The following is an 18,868-nucleotide window of genomic DNA, read 5'->3' on the forward strand; positions in this document are numbered from 1 at the left end:
CATTGCAAAAGGGGAAGCTCATGTACGCGTGCATACATGCTGTGTATTTGGAGTTTGTAAGACGTCTTCCGTTGCAGACGTCGGGCTGGATATTTATGAAACGGCTCCTTCGGCGACCTTCACCCTCTTGCCTGAAAACGCCAACATGTTATTGCCGTCAAATCGCTGGCGACGGGGGGATAAAAGATGAACCACTCGGCGGCAGACAAATAGCCAAAGAGCCGCTCCACGGGCAGAGGTCCCATATTGCTGAGCCCGCTCCTCGATAAGTCGTCTGAACTGAATAGAACCACTTCTCTCGACGGCATTCGAAATCCCTATAGCAAATTCAAATTTCGTTGGGAAGCTGGGGTCCGGCACCTCACGGAGGCCGCCCAGGAAGCATTGCGAGCCCCTGGACTGGAATACCACTGAATGGGCATTGGGGAACCGCTGCGCCCGGACGAGATCCCTTTCTAAAATTGAGAAGCCTCAAGGTGGACTCTGATAGAGAGGTGAAACAACATGGTAGGAAATGGTGAATAGGTATTCAGCGCTGAGAACGGGATTGGGGAATGTGATCTTCTATGTGCTAGATCTGGGAGAGATTTTGATTGGTTGGAATGATTTTCAAAGGTTTGGGTTGAAGAGTATGATTGAGACAGGGAAATTTCTCAAACGATTCTATTTAAATCGATAAAAGAGGCGAAGATGAGAGCACGGCTCCAACGAGTTGTTGCCAATATTATGTTGCTCTAGAAGGCCATTTCGATGCTGTGATGCTGTCGCAGAGCCTATATGGCCACCAATCCCGACCCTGACACTAGGTCACCAGGCTCATTCTTGCCACGGCTTTCCGGTCACCCTCTTGTGCCCAAAAATTCGCCTTTCTGGCAGTGTCCACGATGATCGATCTCACGGTCCCCATCCACTGCGAGCGGGATACCACTTCAACCTGGTTAGAGACCCAAACTTTTCTATGTCGAAGTCTATAGGAGCTTACCCTTTCCTGCTTTCTAGACCATTTTGATTATGGGGTCCTTTTCTCGTGAGGAACGTTTTGACCGTAGATAGTGTTGGACGAGGAGCTTGACGCGGAAGTAAATCCAGATTAGCGGCAGACAGGCTCCACCGATCAGCCCGACAAACGGACCCAAGAAAATGATCAGGACCGCTGCGGTTTTCTCGCAGATCCAAGAAAGCCGGCTCTGGTCCACCACGATCTCGTCCATGTTGGGGTCTGTTTGCCGGAGGTTCAGAAGTCAAGGGGCCTGTGTCAAAATCGAGTCACTGAGAGTCTCTGTGCCATGCCAGAGATGTTCGCCCCTTACGTTGGATGCTGCGGCGCAGTGAAACGATGAAGTTGAGGTTGGAGATGGAGTTCATCGACATGGGGCTCAGCGACACTGACTTCTTACCGTATTGCACACCCCCTTGGCAGAACTAGTGACGCTGGTGGGCGGGCGGGCGCCAAAATCTTGTGCTGTCCAGGCCCTCGTAAATCGGCGAAGACGGGATCTCTCGACGCCCTGGATTCATCCCTCGCTCCAAGCCTCCCACTTGTTCGACTGTTTCTCCAGCGCGGGGTCCAGCCTGTCGGTGGCGCTTGGCGGTGAATCCCAAGTGGTGAATGGCCACCATCCAGCATGCCTCCATTGGTACTGGCCGTGGGCTGTTGTGCCGGTGCCCATATCGCCCACGTCGACTTCTTTCTTAGGAAAAGATCTAGCCGCACCGACAGGGTCTTTCTTCCCCTGGGTGGCTGGTCCCAAGACACGTCGGCGTGAACAGATCGTTCAGGTCCGTGGGACAACACCACTCTAGCTATTCCATCGGATATGCATCTGTGCTGGATGATGTCGACTTTCAAAACTGCCTGCAGCATCTTTTGGGAGGGATGCGTGCCGCGTCTCTATCCATGCTGCTAGAGTTTGCCACGGACGTGCCTAGCTCGTTGGCCGCTAGGCTGATAGGTCGGGGCAAACAGTGAGCAGCTGATCGGTCCCACCTTTGACGCTCAGCTCTCCGCTTTTGTGCACCACGTTCAGCGGCCTAGATAGCAGATTTTCTTGAAGCTGCATCGATGGATGGCGTATCACAGGGTCGTGGGTTTGGGATGACTGTTGAAATGGTCAAATGAGCCGTAGCTCATGCGTGGCCTCTCTCCCCACCGGCAGTTCCTCGCGTTCCCCAGGCAGTAGCTGAAAGTTGCCGCCATCCCGGTGTAACCTGAAGCGTCAAGTGTCTGGAGTCCGACTTTCCACGCATCCAGAAAATGAGTAATTTGGCCAATAGCCAGGACCAGCCTTAACCGATCGACATCGCAAGCGCCCTAACCTCGTTTGAAGGGCGCATTAGGATGTCGCCCGGCACCAATCGGACCCTCGTGCCTATGCCCGTAGGCGGAGCCCCAGCTGTCGGAAAAACGACAGGTCAGATTTACCATTTTGAACGTCACAGAAAAGCACAGGCGCCGTGGCGTCTTCTGGTCGATGTAAGAGTGGAAGACTCGGCGAATGACCTCTGGCGAGAATCATTGCCTATTGAATCTTCCCTAACCCTCATTGGCGAAAGAACTCTACAATACCTGCACATCTCTACCTCATGGCGCGCCATCGTGCGAGAATGCTCTGGTCTGGAGTTGAGACGGGGCACTGCACTCAGGTTGGTCGACCATGGGTCCATCCTTTTGTCAATGCCAGAAAAATGCATGAATGCGGGGCACTCGCCATCCTTTTCCCTTTCGTTTATCTGAGTGGAGATTGCCCAGGCAGGGCGGGTATCAAGGGGAAAACTCTAGGATCTTGGAGCTATCATCAGTCATCATGCAAATTACTTTGATTGGCAACCTACTCACAGACCAGAGCGACCTAGGGGCAGACGCGGGCAAGAGGCGAGGCCTGGGGATGGCGGACCGGGAAACTCTGGAGACCACATGTTAGTCTGGGAGAAAGCGGCCGTAGCGACGCATTCAACGAGCGGCAAAGTGAGACACTAGTGACAACATTTACGGATGAATATGATCATTCAAACACTATTGAAGCCGCCTTGTCGTGCTGCATTTTGATCAGCCACGCATATGACCCAAGAGGCCATCCCGGCGAAGCGGATACGAGAGTCGGCATCAGTCAGGCAGAATTCGATGGCCCGGGGTGAGCAAGAGGCTCCAACCCGGCGACCCCTTTCTGAAAGACTGACGTGTCTCAAGGTTTATGCCTACTTTGCTCCCTGTCAATTGTCGAGCAAATACCCTGCGTCGAGTTGTGCCAACATCCACTCACGGGAGAAGCCGGTTCCCTGGAAAGAAAGAACGCATATTGTCAAGAGCCCTGCATCAACTGTGCATGATTGCCCGGCCTATTCGCTGGGATGACTAGTCTTGGCATCAGTGAAATGCCAGGACGCAAAGTTGGCGCCAGAGTCATGAAATCATCGAGAGCGGATAATGGCAGAGGCGTCCTGGTGCTGGGTGGATGTGAGCTGCTTCATCCTATCAATCCTTGTACAGTTAGGCCGATTGGAGATCTGCGATCCCCTCTAGCGAGTGGCTCTTTCGGAGAGTGAGTCGAATGCAAGTGTCTGCTATTTTCTAGCCCGCTGGTTACGAGAGTGTTTTCAATCTGTGGGAGTAAATCAAGGTCTCCTCGACAACCTGTCACTTATGGGTTTGGCCACCTGTCTAGCCAGATGTCCAGCCATTTCTCCTGCCAGTTGTGGTCGAGAGCGTAATCCACCATCTCTCCGCAGGGGTGACTAGCTTCTGCCTCTTGGAACCAGATGTGTTTGTTGAATTCTTGGAAGTCATGGTAGAACTCGGTTGAATCTTCCGTCTCCTTGTTGAGCCGGTAGAGATGGAAGATTTCCAGTGCGGGAACACCGTCGTCATCCATGCTCATCCGGACACTGATGATCTCTCCCGGCACAATGGCGGTAGGATCTCCGTCGGAGGGGCATTGGCCCTTTCGCCTTACCGAAACCTTGCGCCAGATCTGGGACAGCTCTGTGTTGTCGCTTCGGTGAAATAGTACTAAAAGGAACCGACTCACTTGGATCTCTTTGCCCAGTCTTCCAGTCTGGATTTTCAAGAGGGTGGCGGGGTGGTGGAGGCGATGTAGATCCATTTGAAAGAGATTGTTCACTAAATCGCGCAAGGCGGGCAGTTTTGACAAATCAAAACCCGAGTCTCTCACGGCGGAGAGAATACTCGCGAACGGCCAGATATGGCTGCGATCCTTGCGCATACCCGAGTGGTGGGTCTCCAGATTTCCGTGCAATCTGCCGTCATGAACATTGACCATCAGGCAGTGAAGCACCGAGATGAAGAAAGTTAATTGCGGCCGTTCGGGAGAAGGGTAGAAGGCGACAGCCTTGGAAGGAGTCCAGCCCTCCAAGGGAGATATTGGGATGTCCGTAGCGGGGGCAGTTGGGGTTGTTGGCCTGCTTAGGCCAGGAGTACATTCCTCACGTAGAGTCGCCATTGTGTTGGGTGCAATCCCGACCCCAACGTAGAGGTTCCGTGAAATGATTTTGCCTCGTCGCAGGAGAGTGATGCGGAAGCGAGCAAGGCCAGACGGCGGGAGGCTACAGTTGTATCCCGAAGACAGATGATGAAGGTCGAAAGCAGCAGTGACTGTCGAGGTTTGATGTGGCGTTTTAGGGGACGGCGAGGTCGATCCGACGGGTAACAACCGGGGGAGGGGAAATGCGAGAGATAAATCTGGCACGAAGGCCACTAAATGCTAGTAAGATGCACGGTTCGTAGGAGTTGTGGAAGATGAGGCAGGAGGGATGAGGGATGAAAGGCGTGAGGTGAGAGGTGAGAGGTGTGAGAGTGAGTACGGTAGAGAGAAGAGAAGCGAGATGTCAGCAAAGTGCCAGGGACTTGAGGGGGTGCTGTATCTGTCACCACTCAATCGACCGAGCAATATATGCTGGAAAGGGAAGGAATCAACACGACACAGCAAGGAGGCGCCGACGGGAAACCATCTTGGCGGAGAAGGAAGGAAGGAAGAAAAGGAGGAAGGAGGGAATCAGGCCATCACCATGTAGATGTACAGCCTCGTTCAACCGCACACAGAATGGTCTCGTCCCTGTCCGGGTCGCTGGGTCGATGAGGTCACCGCCAACCGTCACATCGCCTGCTCGACCTCCCTGCCCTTCGCGACATTCCTCACCTCTCAGGCTGCCTCCCTAGGGATCTCAGCAACTGCGTCATTCTTGATTTGCGACAACAGGTCAACGTGGTCGCCCTCTTGAAGGCTCAATCCCTCCAACCCGACATGGCACAAAACTGGGCAAGCAGCCTTACTCCAGTTGACATTTGATACCTGTTGCACGACAAGACCGTCCGCTGGTACGCTCAGTTCTTTCTTCATAAGCCGATGGTCACTGCAACGGTCACTTCTGTGTCGCTGTCGAACTGCAATCGGAGGGACATGCGGTGCAACAACAATATCAGAAGGAAACCTCCAACTGGTCAGACGAGGGCCCGAGGCTGTGAGCACTGCATCAAGTCTCATCGAAAGGTGAGTCTTCCTCCCCGGAAAGGGGAAGACAAAACTGATTGACAATGGTCGTTTCTTAGTGCAGGGGATCGCGATCATGAAAGTGCAAGTACTGCGGAAAGACGAAGAAACATTACAGCTATGAATCTCCCCTTCCACAAGCGGGGCCGACGTCGTGGGCAGAGCAAGAGAATCTGTCCAGCGTTGGATGCCGCAAAAGGCAAACTTCGAGGATCTCGGAGGGCAGGTAGCGGCTCCTTCACCACCCAAGACATTGATCCGGGAACTTTTATTGGTGACTACAGCGGTCCAGTTGTTCTGGACAAAGAGTTTGCCGTCGAGAATCCCGATAGTAATGTGAGAATCGGGCTGGCTGTATTGAGCAAGCGCAAGCGCAAGCGTGACAGAGCCTTGAGAATGACGTCCTGCAGAGCTGACCGCTACAGATCATTCGATCAATTGTGACGACGACAAATCTTCGAGGGTCTTTCATCAACCACGTTCCGGATTCCAAACAAATGCAAGTTCGAGGTACATAAGGACAAGAGAAGGCAAAAACATCCTTATCCACCCTATCAAACATATAAAAGTGGGTGAGGAAATTCTAAAGCACTATAGGTATAGCCTCTGTTCTGATGGCGGGCGTGCCAGTACTGATGTTGATTGGCAGAAGGACTACGTGTTTTCAGACGGCTGCTTGTACACGGAGCGGCGTGGAGTGAGCTAGAGTGAACCACAAGGCTCCAGGAGGAAAGGGGGACCGAGGACCGGGAAAGCAGAAGACTCTTGAATGCTTTGCCGTAGAATGCGGATGTCAGCTTTATGCCTGACCCGGCCGATATGGTTCGCCGTACCAGGTACGCTTTAAGAAATAAGAAAAGGAATCGGCTGACCTGCCTTGCTACCAACCTTGGGAAGCTGGCGCTTGTTCGGAGCATTACTCCGCGAGTCCGTAATGTCTCGGCGTGGACTGCCCCGCGCTCGGAGCCCACAAGCCGTCTCACCCTTGACCAATCATGCCGACAAGGGCCCCCACCTGGCTTCCACCTCTCTTCACTTCTCGCTTTCTCAATGCCCACGTGCCAGTCTACCACTCCATCTTCGCTACGGGGTACAGCGAACGGGGTGCTTGCTCACCCACTCTTCGTCCCGTGCCTATCCCACCCAGTCCCCATCGAGTTCCAACTAAAAAGAACCCCTTTGTTTTCCACCCCAAAACACACCAAAAATGAGAGAAGGAAAAAGCAACCATGGGTGGTTGGGTGCCAAAAGAAAAGTGAGGCGGAGGCTTTGCAGGATGCAGATGCAAGTGGAGAGCAAAGTGCGCTTCAAGTGCAGTTGTGTAACTTGGACGGACTTCGCAGGGAAGGCTACCCGGGTTTGGCTGGGTCCTTGATTGGTCAAGTTGGGTCCCTGGTCGGCTGGTAGGCTGGTGGGCGGGTGGGCTGGCCAACAGTGAGAGTTGGGCAGCCAGAGGCCGTGGTTGAGGTCTTGGGGTTGGTCGAGTGTGTTGGGCAGCAGTGGCAGTTACGAGAGCAAGATCGAGATGGCCAGAGAGATAGGACTTTGAGTTGAGTGAATGGGTGGGTGAGTGACTGTCCTCCCTTCCCAGTGCCTGACTCCATCTCTGACTACCTTCGCCCGCCGTCGTCGTTTTGCACCCGAAAACTCCGAAAAGGTTGGAGCGTGCTGCCTGTATACGGTACGAGACCTAGTTCCAATGCCTCCATAGAAACTTAAAAGTCCTGGGGTACCGAGTACCGCTTTAGCAGGACGTACGAGTATCGAGGTCTCCACGGAGGGAGGGGCGCAATATATTCCTTTATCTTTCACGGTTTCGCAGTGTCACCGGTGGAGCTTTCATGTTCTCGCATTGCCAAAAGATGAACTTTTCACAAGCCCCAATCTGGGCCGTGGCACAAACCAAACATACCTAAATGTGTAGCCTTCCGTCAAACATAGCAAGACAATCCAGGTGGCAATCTCAGTGCCAACCACCACCAGCCAAAGACATCTTTCTCCACTCCATTTCTGCTCTACCTTGGACTCCTCTCGCAAACATCAACAACCAAAGACACGGCCCGAAAGAAAGATAACCGTACCGCATCGAACCACCGGTTGGGATCATTCAGAGTCCAAACCGCGATCATCCCGATCCCGATCCCGATCACTCCAGACCCCCCCTAATCCAGGTCCAGGTCTACCACGTCCACGTTACTCTTCATGAAATACAGGCATTTTTCCACTCTGGCGCGTAGGAAAGACACATCGTCACGATAGCTTTGCCAAATCCTGACCTTATTCTCGACCTCTGTTTCCTCTCGTAGAGCTTTCAGGAACACCTCGGCTTTGTGATGAAGGCCCATGACCTCGAACATGTCCTCAATGTTTGGGTCTTGGGCGTACTCGTCGCCCTTGGCCACTTCCATGATTCGCCGATTCAGGCATTCTGAAGCGGTGTTCATCATCGCCGTTGCCAGGGCGCCATGGACGGCGCCCAACTGTCGTGACGAAAAATCCATCTTCTCGGGTGGCGTGTCAGCAGTGTATTTCAACAGGAGGAGACCAAGAGAATCATAGATCTCCCACATCTGCTTGAGCAGCTTCACCACAGATACAGGCTTCGGGAAACTCGAGCGTTAGCAATGGCTTCCCTTTGAGGGACTTTGGCTAGGGAAGGGAGGGGAGGGAAGGTATTGGAAATTACCCCGTAACGATTGATAATTGACATGTCTTGAAGAGGATTGAGACCTCGATAAGACTCGTCAGTGTTGGCATACTCGATTGCCAGGAAGAACAGGTCGTTAAAGTTGGCCAGCCTAATCGAGACTGGCCCATTGCCCGCCAGCTCGACAGGTCTGTCGAAATGCTGGAAACCAGTATCAGCGAATCCTCCATTGCGCCAGACCCTGGGATCAATGTCAATGATCGAACTGGCAGGCACGACGGTGACATGATTTTGTCCAAAATCGATGGCGCTTCGCGAAGGTAAAAGTCCTCGATCATATAGATCGGACAGAAACGAACACTGTAGCAAGTGGTCAACGCGGCCTTGAAAGTAGGCCTCTTGGCCTCTGCAAAACTCCACTGAAATAGAATCCATCGCTATTTAAATCTGATCCATTGAAGTAGATGGATGGTGATGGACAGTCAATGGAGGGGAGGCCCAGGAGAGAAACGAACGTCGACGATGGGGTAAGAAAGAGGCGAGGAGAGAAGGCAGACCACAGGCACACCGGAGGTGATGATCATTATAGCCAGAAAAGGGAGGTAAAAGAGGCAGAGCAGAAAGAGGAGAGGAGGAGGAAGAAGATGGACATGTTACATCACGACCAGGACGAGGCGGCTGAACGCTTGGCGGCTCCGACCTCATCACTTTCATGCCCTCACCACCCTGGACTACCCTCCCTTCATCGCCTCTGGTGCTTCATTCCGTCCCTCCCTCCTTCGCACATGCTGCATCTTAGCATCCGCGTCTGCGTCTGCATCTGCATCTGCAAACCCCCCGCGTCTCCCCCTTTTCTTCTCGATTACCATTGATTGCAAGACTGACACTTCCCTGTTGCGACCAGACCGGATCTCACTAGCGACGCAGTCTGACTCAACACCCATCAACCAACAACGTGAGTTTCCCCGCTCGGCCCCCTGGGCGCTTGCGTACAATCCCTGGCTCATGGCAGGACTGAGAGGGCATGGAGGAAGGCTGGAAATGCACTTCCCTTGCATCCAACAAAGCACTGACGAGGTCCACATCGCGACGGTCCCCACCCAAGAAAAGTGGCATGCGAGGGATTCTTATAATGTCTCTGATAAAGTGCCTGATGATGGAAATGGCTGGAAGAGGCAAAACGAGAGGTTGGAAAAAGGAGGCCCCCTCTGTCCAACCTATCATGTGTCGGATTCCGTTGCGCCACAATGTGTTGTGTAACCACACTCCCTTTACCACCAGAGTTGACGCCCTTGACGCGTCTCGGCCCTCCCCAAATCAGGAAGGCCGTAGTCCACCATTCGTGTTTCACGTCAAATCATAGCAGATTGTGTCAAGCCCCCATCATACGAGTCTACCTCCTGGGTTCACATCCCGTGCCGGTGTGCATATTGGCTCCGCAAGCCACTTTCGGATCGCAACCTATTGCTGGAATACTGCTTGTCCCATCAGTGAACTGTTCGAGCCTGGGTTGAGAAGCAGGACTTGGTGTGGTGAATGGCAGAACATCCTTGCACGAAGTTTGCCAAAGAATGCGAAAGCTCCATGGTCAATCCTTCCTCTTCTTTTCTGTCTTCTCTGCCATGCTGCCTTGGCAGCTCACCGCCTTCCGCCACAGTTGACCAAACGTGGAGCACATGGCATCCAACATCACGTGGCTGCTATTTGCAAGGCTGTGCTTGAAAGGCGCAATCCCTTTTCTTCGAAGTTTTGCGGCATGCTGCACAACAAACTTGGTTTGCTGTCGGCCATCTGAACTCCCTAGTGCACCTGTCAAATCGCTCTTCGCAGCCGAAGAAAAGGAAGGTTGATGTGGAAGCTGGGCATGAGGCATTCCTCTCACTTCGCCTGCGAGTATTCACTGCCGGAAGGGCGGCGATGTTGACACAAAACAAAACATTGCACATCCGAATCATTATTATTTAGGAACGATGTCTGCATTTACCAAGATGTGGCGGGCAAGATTGGCTTTTCCCCAGGTATACGGGGTATCAGTGTTCATTCGGTCCGTAGTAAGTGTCCTGGTGGTTGACTTGTATCCGTACAGACATCATCTGGCATGGTTGACAGCACATTGGCTGTGTGATGACCTAGAGGCCTAAGGTTTTTTGAAGGAGGAAACTTTCTCTGAGAAGATGCCGAAGCCCACGACAAACGGCACTCGGAGCAGAATGTGCGCGCCTTCAACATGAAGGAGCCTATCAGCGTTGAAGAACTCTGTCAAGGCCTCCCTGCCAAATTCGCCAAGAACGTGAGCGATATTCACGGCCTGGAACAGAGACGCCGGCCTGGCTATCTCTGTTTGCGAAAACTCTTCAACGATCTCTCCGTTGTCAAGGTTTTTCAGAATGAAAATGTCTTTGACTGGACGATCCGGGAGCTTCCACGGACGGAAGCAGGCAGCCGAAGCCCAGTGGTTGCCAACGGCGAGGTTGATAGAGGGGAAATGAAGGAAACATCCTAGCACATCCTCAACCAAAGAAGAAGCCACCGGGGCCATTCAGAGCGCTCCGATATTCAAAGTCGACATACGCAAGTTGTCAGCTTCGGACGCCCTCCCTGGAAGATCTTCTCGCAATACAGCCAATCCTCATCCAAAATATCCACACAAAAGAAGGGACGCCACGGTTGTCGATCATGAATCAATCCCCTAAGCAGAACGTTCAATGAAGTGACGATACGCTTCGACGTGCGTGTTGGTTCTAACAACAACACGCAGGGGAAGATAATGCATGACGGCCGAGGTTCAGACCAGACCCAGAGGATCACCACGACTGAACGACAGAAGTTACGGGCCAAGAGGCAGGAAGATGCCGAAGAGAAATCGATTGGCCTTGGAAAGTCCATGCGCGGAAAAGTCAACGCTGAAGAAGGGTCATAGTCGTGTGATCTCTGTCCGCCGTAAAGAGGAGCATGGTTCAGATCTAAATCGCACTCCCCTCAAATGACCACTCTTGAATAGAAGGAGTCACGAGCGTTGACAAAGAGGCAAGGCGGCATCCAAGACGTATCAGACGGTCCCTGGAAGATGCCGGCAAGGAGAGCAAATGTTGAAGTAGATAGATGCATCGGACAGCTGCACAGCACCAGAAGGAGCAAAGCCGGTTGGATACCAAAAAGCCAGAAAGTGTGTGATGTTCGATGTGCTTGAAGGAGGGAATTTTCTGCTTTTGTATGATGTCAATGGCTTTATGATTCAGGGTACGACGACATAACATTGGCTCAAAGGGAATTTGATGTATCGCTGAGCTGATTCATTCAACATGATTGAAATCGAACGCGAGGAGGGCAAGGGCAAAGGCAGTCGTATTGGAAATGAAGCCTCGCCTGTGGGTATCGATGTTGCAATACGGACCGGCTAACATCTGCAGCGTGACGGATTCGATGTTGAGGTCGCTGGTCCGCCAATGGCAGACATCCACCTTGCAAGGATCCTTGGCAGTTTTGGTGTTGTCCAGCTCAGCCTCATCATTCATATACCATCATCACCATGGTCCGAGTCAAATCGGTCTCAGCTCTCCTGTCGTCTTCTCCAACTTCTTCTTGCAAAATCGTCAATCCATCTGAGCTCCTAACTGCGGAGCGAATTTCCCTCGAATCCTGTCGTTTGCTGGTCTGTTGGCTTGCCCAAAACACACACAATCAAAGACAGTCTGGACAGTCGTCCCCGAACCTCACCCCACAAGACACCGACCTATCCCCAAATCCTTCCGCCTCAAATCAGAATGGCCATGATGACAGTGTATGAGGTCCAGTATACCCGGCTCCCAGCCTTCCATGCAGCCATCTATATACAGCAAGACGAAACAGGAGGCCTGTTGTACCACGCCGTCGGCTCGGGCATCGCTGGATTCCAGTACGAAGCATGTTCAACCAAGCGGCCTCAGAAGACCAGGAGCTTTTACAGGATGTGGCCAAAGGGAAGAGTGGCAGAGCAGGATCTACCTCGAGTCGACTTGATCTGTCAGGAAGTCCCCGTCCCTCGCATCCAAATAGTTTCTGGAGTGCAGATTCAGCGAGACTGCCGACATTGGGTGTATGAAGCCCTCAGTGACTTGCGGGCGGCAGGGGTTCTCCAAGAGATAAGCCAGAGACAGTGATGGGTCGCGGAATGGAATTGAATGCAATGGACGAAGGGAATGGGCGTGCGGTGACTGCAATGGCAATCACCATCCCATCTCATTTTTCCAACATGAACAGCCCCATGTAGTCGTTTGGATACGGGTCCAGGAATTTGCGTAGCCAATAATGCCAGTCATCCTCAAAACATTTCCTGACGATTGCGTTGCTAAGGTCCAATTCCGTGTCGAAAGGTCCGTCGTAGCCTGTCATCGAGACAGCAGTATGCGTCTTGTGATTGCACCCTGCGGATTCGAAGCAAACATTCCTTGCGTGTGGAGTGTGACCATCTACTCGTGCCAGGACGTTGAAGTTCTGGCCACAATTGTGACAGATAGCGTAACACACAGAGGACTGGGACTTCAGCAGACTGTTTCACAAACATCATCATTCACCCATCTTCAAGATCAACCCATTTTTCCATACTAGGCCACCCCCAACCACAAAGTGAGGGCGAACGTTAACGACCTTTGGGCAGTGAGGTGCTCGGCAAAGGCGCCCCGAGGCCGTCCAAATATCTCCTCTAGTGGGCAGCTTTACCAGCATATCTGTAGCTGGGGTATAGTAAGGTATCAATATCGTACAGGGCTTCGCTCGTGTGACGCCAGGCTTGAGGCTGCGTAGGTCAGTGGTGAGGTGGGTCTGTCGAAAAAAGTGCATGGAGTCATGGACTGCGAGCCGAATTGGTCGAACGGGGCAACAGACGGCAGACTTCTCACTTCCATCATGGCCACCGTGAGCGTGATCAAACAACATCACCATCGCCCACAAGCCCGACGATGCGTGTTGATTCAGAGAAATGGGCCAAGAGGTTGGTGCCGGACACAATGCATTTGTGGGGGTCCGATTCTTGCAAGCTGCAACCCGCAGTCCGGTACCGCAACTGCAACCGCAGCGTCGCTCCATTTGCTCTCCCATTCTAACAACATTCCTCTGGTCTCTCGATGACGAGCACGACAAGTCAACCCCATCAAAATGTTGGCCAGCGGCTCCTTTGCACGTCCTTGTGTAGCAGGTGCCTTCGCCCGCACTGTAAGCCAGGGGCTGGACCGGACAACGGCCACCTTGGAGAATGGCGTGGACATTGGACACGCACAACAGCTTGTAGTCGGGAAGGTGGAAGGGGTAACGACGCACGACGCCTTTGCCATGATCTGCAAGCAAATCTAGTACAGTTCATGACCTCTCGATGTCCCACTGGACGGACGCTCCGGCAAATACAATCACGGTGTTTATGCCGAGTTGTCCACAGCAGCCATTCATGAGCCTGCCCAGGAGCAAAGTTCGGGAGAAGAGAAGTACATGCAAGAGAAAGAGATTAAAAAAATCCGACTTGTAAACCACAATTGGCCAACTGTACGCGCCTCATCCCGTCGGTTTCGCACACAACATCCTGTCGATCATTCCAGTCCGATGGGATTGCGTTTGAGAGGCAGAATCCAAGGAGAAAGGTGTGACACAAAGGTAAGAAGACGGTTTCGCAATAGCAACGGTTTCTACGCATGAGAGCTCTACACTTGATTTAGGAAGTCTGGCAGATCGAGTCTCTTGTAAGTCTACGTTTACCCGGTTCATCCGCGTGAATTCGTGAGGCCGAATATCACCCACACCTCCGTCCTGCCGTTGACTGGAAAAGGTCGTACAATAGCCTTGCAACGTTGCATGAGAGCGCTTCTCTGGCGAGCCTCACTCATGGTGTCTAATCCGTATCCCGAGTCTTGGCCCATCCTCTGAGGAGACAACGTACACACACATGGCAGAGATGTTTAAAGGAAGGCCGGTCAGACCAGACAAGCGCAGAGAGGAAGACCAAATTGATCTTCTTTATTCCCCTGGACCGACGGATTGGATTGCTTTCGAGATTTCACCCCACCCAGGAGATTACTGGCGTGTGAAGATGGGCGATTCCAGCACCACGCCGCTCTACCCCCCACCATTGGCCGAATGATGCCGGGCCAAGTTTACTGAGGCAAGTACTCGGTACCCGACGGGAAATCAGAGACCCAACGAACAGCTCAACAACGAACGCACGGGCAGAACGAAGAACAGCGAGATCAAAGAGCAGGGCAAACACCGCTTGCCAGCGGCCTTGGAAGAGAAAATCATCGGGTTCGGGGTGCTCTGGACGTAGAGTCTACCTACTTCTCGGCCCTACTTTTCGGCCGGCGTGATCAACGTGCGAAGTTGGTCTTGCTTGCTTAATAGAACTGTATATGGCAAGATAGGATACTCGATACTTGTTGTATGGGGGGCAGGAGGGGATTAAGTACGGGGGCCTACACTTCGCCGTACTCCCCAGAGGTCCTTCTTCTATACGGTGGAGTACCGAGTCCCCGGCTCGCCAGTACACGGCCGCACAATCCACCCAGCGTCGCATTCTCAGCTCCCCTTCCACTCTTCCTCTCCTCACTTCGCTTCCTCTTCGCACTATTTTGGCCCGTGTGTGCTAGTTTCGTTTCAGTCCTCGGCCACCATGAGTTCTATACGAGTTTCTTTGTGAGTTCCTCCTCGCACACACTTGCCACTCTCAAAGTAGCGGTCAGCGACTGGCAATTGCCCCCCCGGTTCCTAGACCTCCCCTCCTTGTTGGCCAAGGGGCGCTAAGTGTCTCCGCGACAACGCGGTCTGCGACGATCATAGGCCATTCACTGCCAGTGATGACTTTGCTCGATTTCCATTGGCTTTGCCGCCTTGGTGGCTCTTCCAAGTCAATCTTCGGATGCAAGGTTCCAAAAGTTCGGATGTGTAGTACAAATGCTCTCAACTTCGGATGTACTGTAATGTTCTGGAGTCTGGACGGCTGCCACCGCCACCGACGACGGTAAACTCCACACTCTGTCCTCCGACCTTTGGCCTACTTGGAGACAATCCGGTCGGTACTGCTCTCGTCTCGACAGCTGAGCCAGCGATACGTGCTTTCCCTTCCATTTGGTTATGTTCTGTGCGTTTGCCGGCGTCGAATTCCGTGGATGACGGCCACGGCACAAGGCTGTCGACGATATCAGTTGCCGGTCTCGCCGTCACAAAGCGACACGCGGCTCGGTAAATTGAACCCTGTTTGCCTCGTGTAGCCTCAGCTCTCGCAAACTCTGTCCACATGCCTGCCGTTCACCTCACCATGTGCCAGCAGATCCTTTCCATTCCAGAGCTCCCATCGAGGTCGATGAATCTTCCGACCACAGATCATCCTTGCCCATGACTTTACCTACAAGTGAGGCGCTTTGACTCTCGCCTTTAATTCCAAGTTTTAGCCCCATCAGGGCCAACCCCCTTGCGACTGCCACTGTGACTGTTTAACATCTCGGATTCAGAGACCCACCCATATCCATCCATCCATCCATCCATCCATCCATCCATCCATCCATCCATCCATCACCATTGCCATTGCAAGAGCATCCAGGATGCAACGTGGTTGATCGAGTACAGGCCATTTCGAACGTGTCACATACGCTAAGAAGCACCGAGGGCACTTGGGAAGAAAACGGCAAGGATAGTCATTGCCACGGGCTCTATGAGAAGGGGGAAAGGGGGATTCCTTGTTATGGTATACAGCTTGTGGCTTGCAGCTTGTCTTTGTCATCTCCATTGGCGTTGCAGCTCTGTGACGAGAAGGCGCCCTTGCTCGACAAGTGGTGACGTTCCGACTACGCTGCCCATGCAACGAACAGTTTCCTGGCCCAAAAAGAATCTGGGCAGAAGGGAGTGAGTTATACGAGAACGAGAGGAGAGCGAGAAGGGGGGAGGGTTGGGACCAGCGTCATTGATCGCCAGGGACAAAAGCGGTCAAAGAGAGGTAGGCCAAAGATGCTGATTCACTGACTTGGCTTGGTCGTTGTTGGATATTTGTACGGAGTACATTTCTCCTCCCACTGTATCGGTCCCCTCCATCAACCACCGCCTGTCCGTCTTCCTGCCTGTCTGGCCACTGCTTCTTTCCAGTTTCAATCTTCCTACAACATCAAAGGGCGTGCCCGTGCTTCTTCCCCTGACTTCTCTTGAACTGCGTTGATAGTCTCCCGTGACAACAACCAACGGTGCGAGATCCCCCTCTCTCGCCCAAGATGGAATTTATCCGAACCCCCCAACTAATCTATCCAGGGCGCCATGGATGGCAACCGCCTGAGCCGTTGCATCCTCTACATCATGTTGAGCTGGATCTTCTGTGACGAATGTACCTTTGAACTGTGCCACCGGGCGACATTCAGGGCCTTGCCCACGACCGCGGTCGAGGCGGAGCAGATCCAAAGGTTCCTGAATGAGCGCTTCGCCGGCCGAGCCGTTAGCTGGACTCAGGTCTGTCAGCAGATGGATCATCTTCGCGAGCTGGTTACGAGTCGTCAGAATGTGCAGAGCCATACCCACCCATGGACCCGACATTTCAATTGGCTGATGAATGCGGCCATTCTCTACGTCGGCGCGGTCGCACAACCCGTCACGAGGGCGTTTTTGGAGCCCCGTGCCCTCCCAGTGAATGCAATGCTCCGATTCCTGTCTCGACGGTTCCATGTCCAGCTCACCGTCCAGGACCTCGAGCACCATATCACCCGATGGGTAATTGTGCTCTGTGGCTCTGCTGGAGAGGTGCAAGAGAACCTTCCTCCCACCGCGGCCAGGGTGGGGCAGACCATGGCCAAGTATCTGGCGGTACCCTTGTCTCCCTTGGCACCGAATATCTCAACGCAACTGTGTGACCAGTACAGGCAGTTCCACGAAGAGGTGGTGCAGTGGTATCCGCCTCGCGTGTGGGGGAACCGCATCACTCCTATGTCTCCATACGAGGCCAGCACCGATATCCCTCCCAACCTCGACGTCTACACACAGGACCACACACCCGCTGGGCTCATTGTGAGACAGTTTGTACCTGAAGAACACAAGCAACATGACATGCCGGTCGTCGTCTGGTTCGCTGGAGGAGGATGGATGCTCGGAGACATCGAGGGAGATAACAATGTCCTCAGTCATATTTCAGCTAGTGAGTCTTTGTCCCCCTACTCTAAGCTGGGTCGCTGCATAGACACTCGTTCAGGGGGCTAACTTCTCTATCGATTGTGGATGTCGAGTATTCAGCGGTGAATACCGGCGCAAACCGTTTCCCACGCCGCACAATGACGCCTTGGAGATAGCGAACTGGGTTCGGCACGAAGTGGGAGAAAGGGATGTGATTCTTGCCGGCGTGTCATCGTGAGCCATTTTGACCTCCATGTGACGTGTCGACTTCTGCTGATTTTCCATTGCAGGGGCGGGAACTTGGCCGCGGCGACCGCATTGCAATGGGCTGCGGCAAAAAGGCCTCCGGCGGGGTTGCTCCTCGTCGCTCCCAGCTTGGACAACTCGACGGATTGCGAGCAAAGATGGCAGCGAAACTGGGACGCCCCCTGGCTGACTCCCGAGACCATGCGCTTCTTCCAGGACCGCTGTTTCCAGGGACCCGGAGAAAGGTCGACGGCCAATTGGAGGGCCAGCCCGATCTACGCCAGCCAGCAGATGATAGACGCTGCGCGCGCCTTCCCCACAAAGGTCGTCGCCATGGGCGGAGACATCTTGTTTCAAGAAAGCGTAGATTTCGTGGCCCGCCTGCGGTTGGCGGGCTGTGACACCGCGCTCAGCGTCTTCCCGTACGGCCACACGGGCCTACTGATGCAGGGCATCGTGGGGACCGCCTTGATCGAAGAGATGATCTACTGGATCAAACAGCGAGCCAGGCGTTCTCCCATGGACGAAGCTGCGTGAAACGAATCGCAAATCAATTGGGTCAAAGCGATTGTGTGGCCCTGGGAGGCGTGGACAGGAGAAGCAGAAGTAGAAGCCGAAGCAGTCATCACAGAATAGCTCGCCCCACAGATGACGGGGTCAATGTCGGTTCAAAGGGTGGACTAGGTCCTGTTGGCAGATCACAAGTAGTCGTTCTGTGACAAACATGTGTCCTGTATCCAATCGAGGGCGATGGTTGGTGGGCCGTTGGCGAGGCTGTCGACAAGGCATTGAATCTTGATACTTTGCGGCCCGTGACTCAAAAGGTCCAGTTTCGTATTAACCTCAATGTTTGCCAGTTGCGTTCCATCAGGCTGTAAGGGAGGAAGCATGAAGACTGACGCTCTGCACTGCCCCACTACCCCATTGCGTGGAAATGTACTCGTCACAGTTGCTACTGCACCTTTTTGTCAAGGGCATGGGCTTACTTGGGTGCTTGGGTGCCTAGTGAAGGACCTTTTCATGGCCGGCTTTGGGGGGGGGGGGGGGGGGGGGGTTACCGAGCTTCGCGGGATGGGAGGGAGGCAAGGGTTTGGGGTAGGTAGGTAGGTAGGTAGGTTACTCGGTAATAAAGAGGGACCTAGGTAGTCCGTCAAATAGCAATGGTAATGGCAATGCCGCAAGGGCAATGGCACTACGTGAATATAAACATGAATTGACATATTAGATATAAGTCTGTCTAGAGGTTTACATTATTCCCCCCAGGATCTATACATATGCTTGACTTTTTTTTCCCCCCAAAAAGTTGTGGAACTCTATTCTAATCCGTTAGCTCCTGGTGGTTTTCCCCCTCCCCTTCGTCGACATT

The 18,868-nt window shown here is 53.3% G+C and overlaps 6 protein-coding genes across 6 annotated transcripts; 3 read left to right on the plus strand and 3 right to left on the minus strand.

The window, feature by feature from the left end:
• Positions 1–995: 995 nt before the first annotated feature.
• Z519_05695 (uncharacterized protein) lies at positions 996–1,211 on the minus strand (the record flags this gene model as incomplete). The annotated part of the gene is made up of 1 exon (XM_016763435.1): positions 996–1,211. One exon carries the CDS (start codon positions 1,209–1,211, stop codon positions 996–998), a length of 216 nt encoding a protein of 71 aa, XP_016619759.1.
• Positions 1,212–3,638: 2,427 nt separating this feature from the next.
• Positions 3,639–4,457, minus strand: Z519_05696 (uncharacterized protein; the record flags this gene model as incomplete). Its single annotated transcript, XM_016763436.1, has 1 exon — positions 3,639–4,457. The coding sequence occupies one exon, from the start codon at positions 4,455–4,457 to the stop codon at positions 3,639–3,641; it is 819 nt and encodes a 272-aa protein (XP_016619760.1).
• A 1,167-nt stretch (positions 4,458–5,624) lies between these two features.
• On the plus strand, positions 5,625–6,022 carry Z519_05697 (uncharacterized protein; the record flags this gene model as incomplete). The annotated part of the gene is made up of 2 exons (XM_016763437.1): positions 5,625–5,840; positions 5,930–6,022. 2 exons carry the CDS (start codon positions 5,625–5,627, stop codon positions 6,020–6,022), a joined length of 309 nt encoding a protein of 102 aa, XP_016619761.1.
• A 1,644-nt stretch (positions 6,023–7,666) lies between these two features.
• On the minus strand, positions 7,667–8,586 carry Z519_05698 (uncharacterized protein; the record flags this gene model as incomplete). The annotated part of the gene is made up of 2 exons (XM_016763438.1): positions 7,667–8,104; positions 8,191–8,586. The coding sequence occupies 2 exons, from the start codon at positions 8,584–8,586 to the stop codon at positions 7,667–7,669; spliced, it is 834 nt and encodes a 277-aa protein (XP_016619762.1).
• Positions 8,587–10,378: 1,792 nt separating this feature from the next.
• Z519_05699 (uncharacterized protein) lies at positions 10,379–11,071 on the plus strand (the record flags this gene model as incomplete). Its single annotated transcript, XM_016763439.1, has 2 exons — positions 10,379–10,621; positions 10,910–11,071. The coding sequence occupies 2 exons, from the start codon at positions 10,379–10,381 to the stop codon at positions 11,069–11,071; spliced, it is 405 nt and encodes a 134-aa protein (XP_016619763.1).
• A 5,342-nt stretch (positions 11,072–16,413) lies between these two features.
• On the plus strand, positions 16,414–18,039 carry Z519_05700 (uncharacterized protein; the record flags this gene model as incomplete). Its single annotated transcript, XM_016763440.1, has 3 exons — positions 16,414–17,281; positions 17,370–17,490; positions 17,547–18,039. 3 exons carry the CDS (start codon positions 16,414–16,416, stop codon positions 18,037–18,039), a joined length of 1,482 nt encoding a protein of 493 aa, XP_016619764.1.
• Positions 18,040–18,868: the final 829 nt, after the last annotated feature.

The sequence above is a fragment of the Cladophialophora bantiana genome, assembly GCF_000835475.1.
Source record: "Cladophialophora bantiana CBS 173.52 unplaced genomic scaffold supercont1.8, whole genome shotgun sequence".
Lineage (NCBI taxonomy): Eukaryota > Fungi > Ascomycota > Eurotiomycetes > Chaetothyriales > Herpotrichiellaceae > Cladophialophora > Cladophialophora bantiana.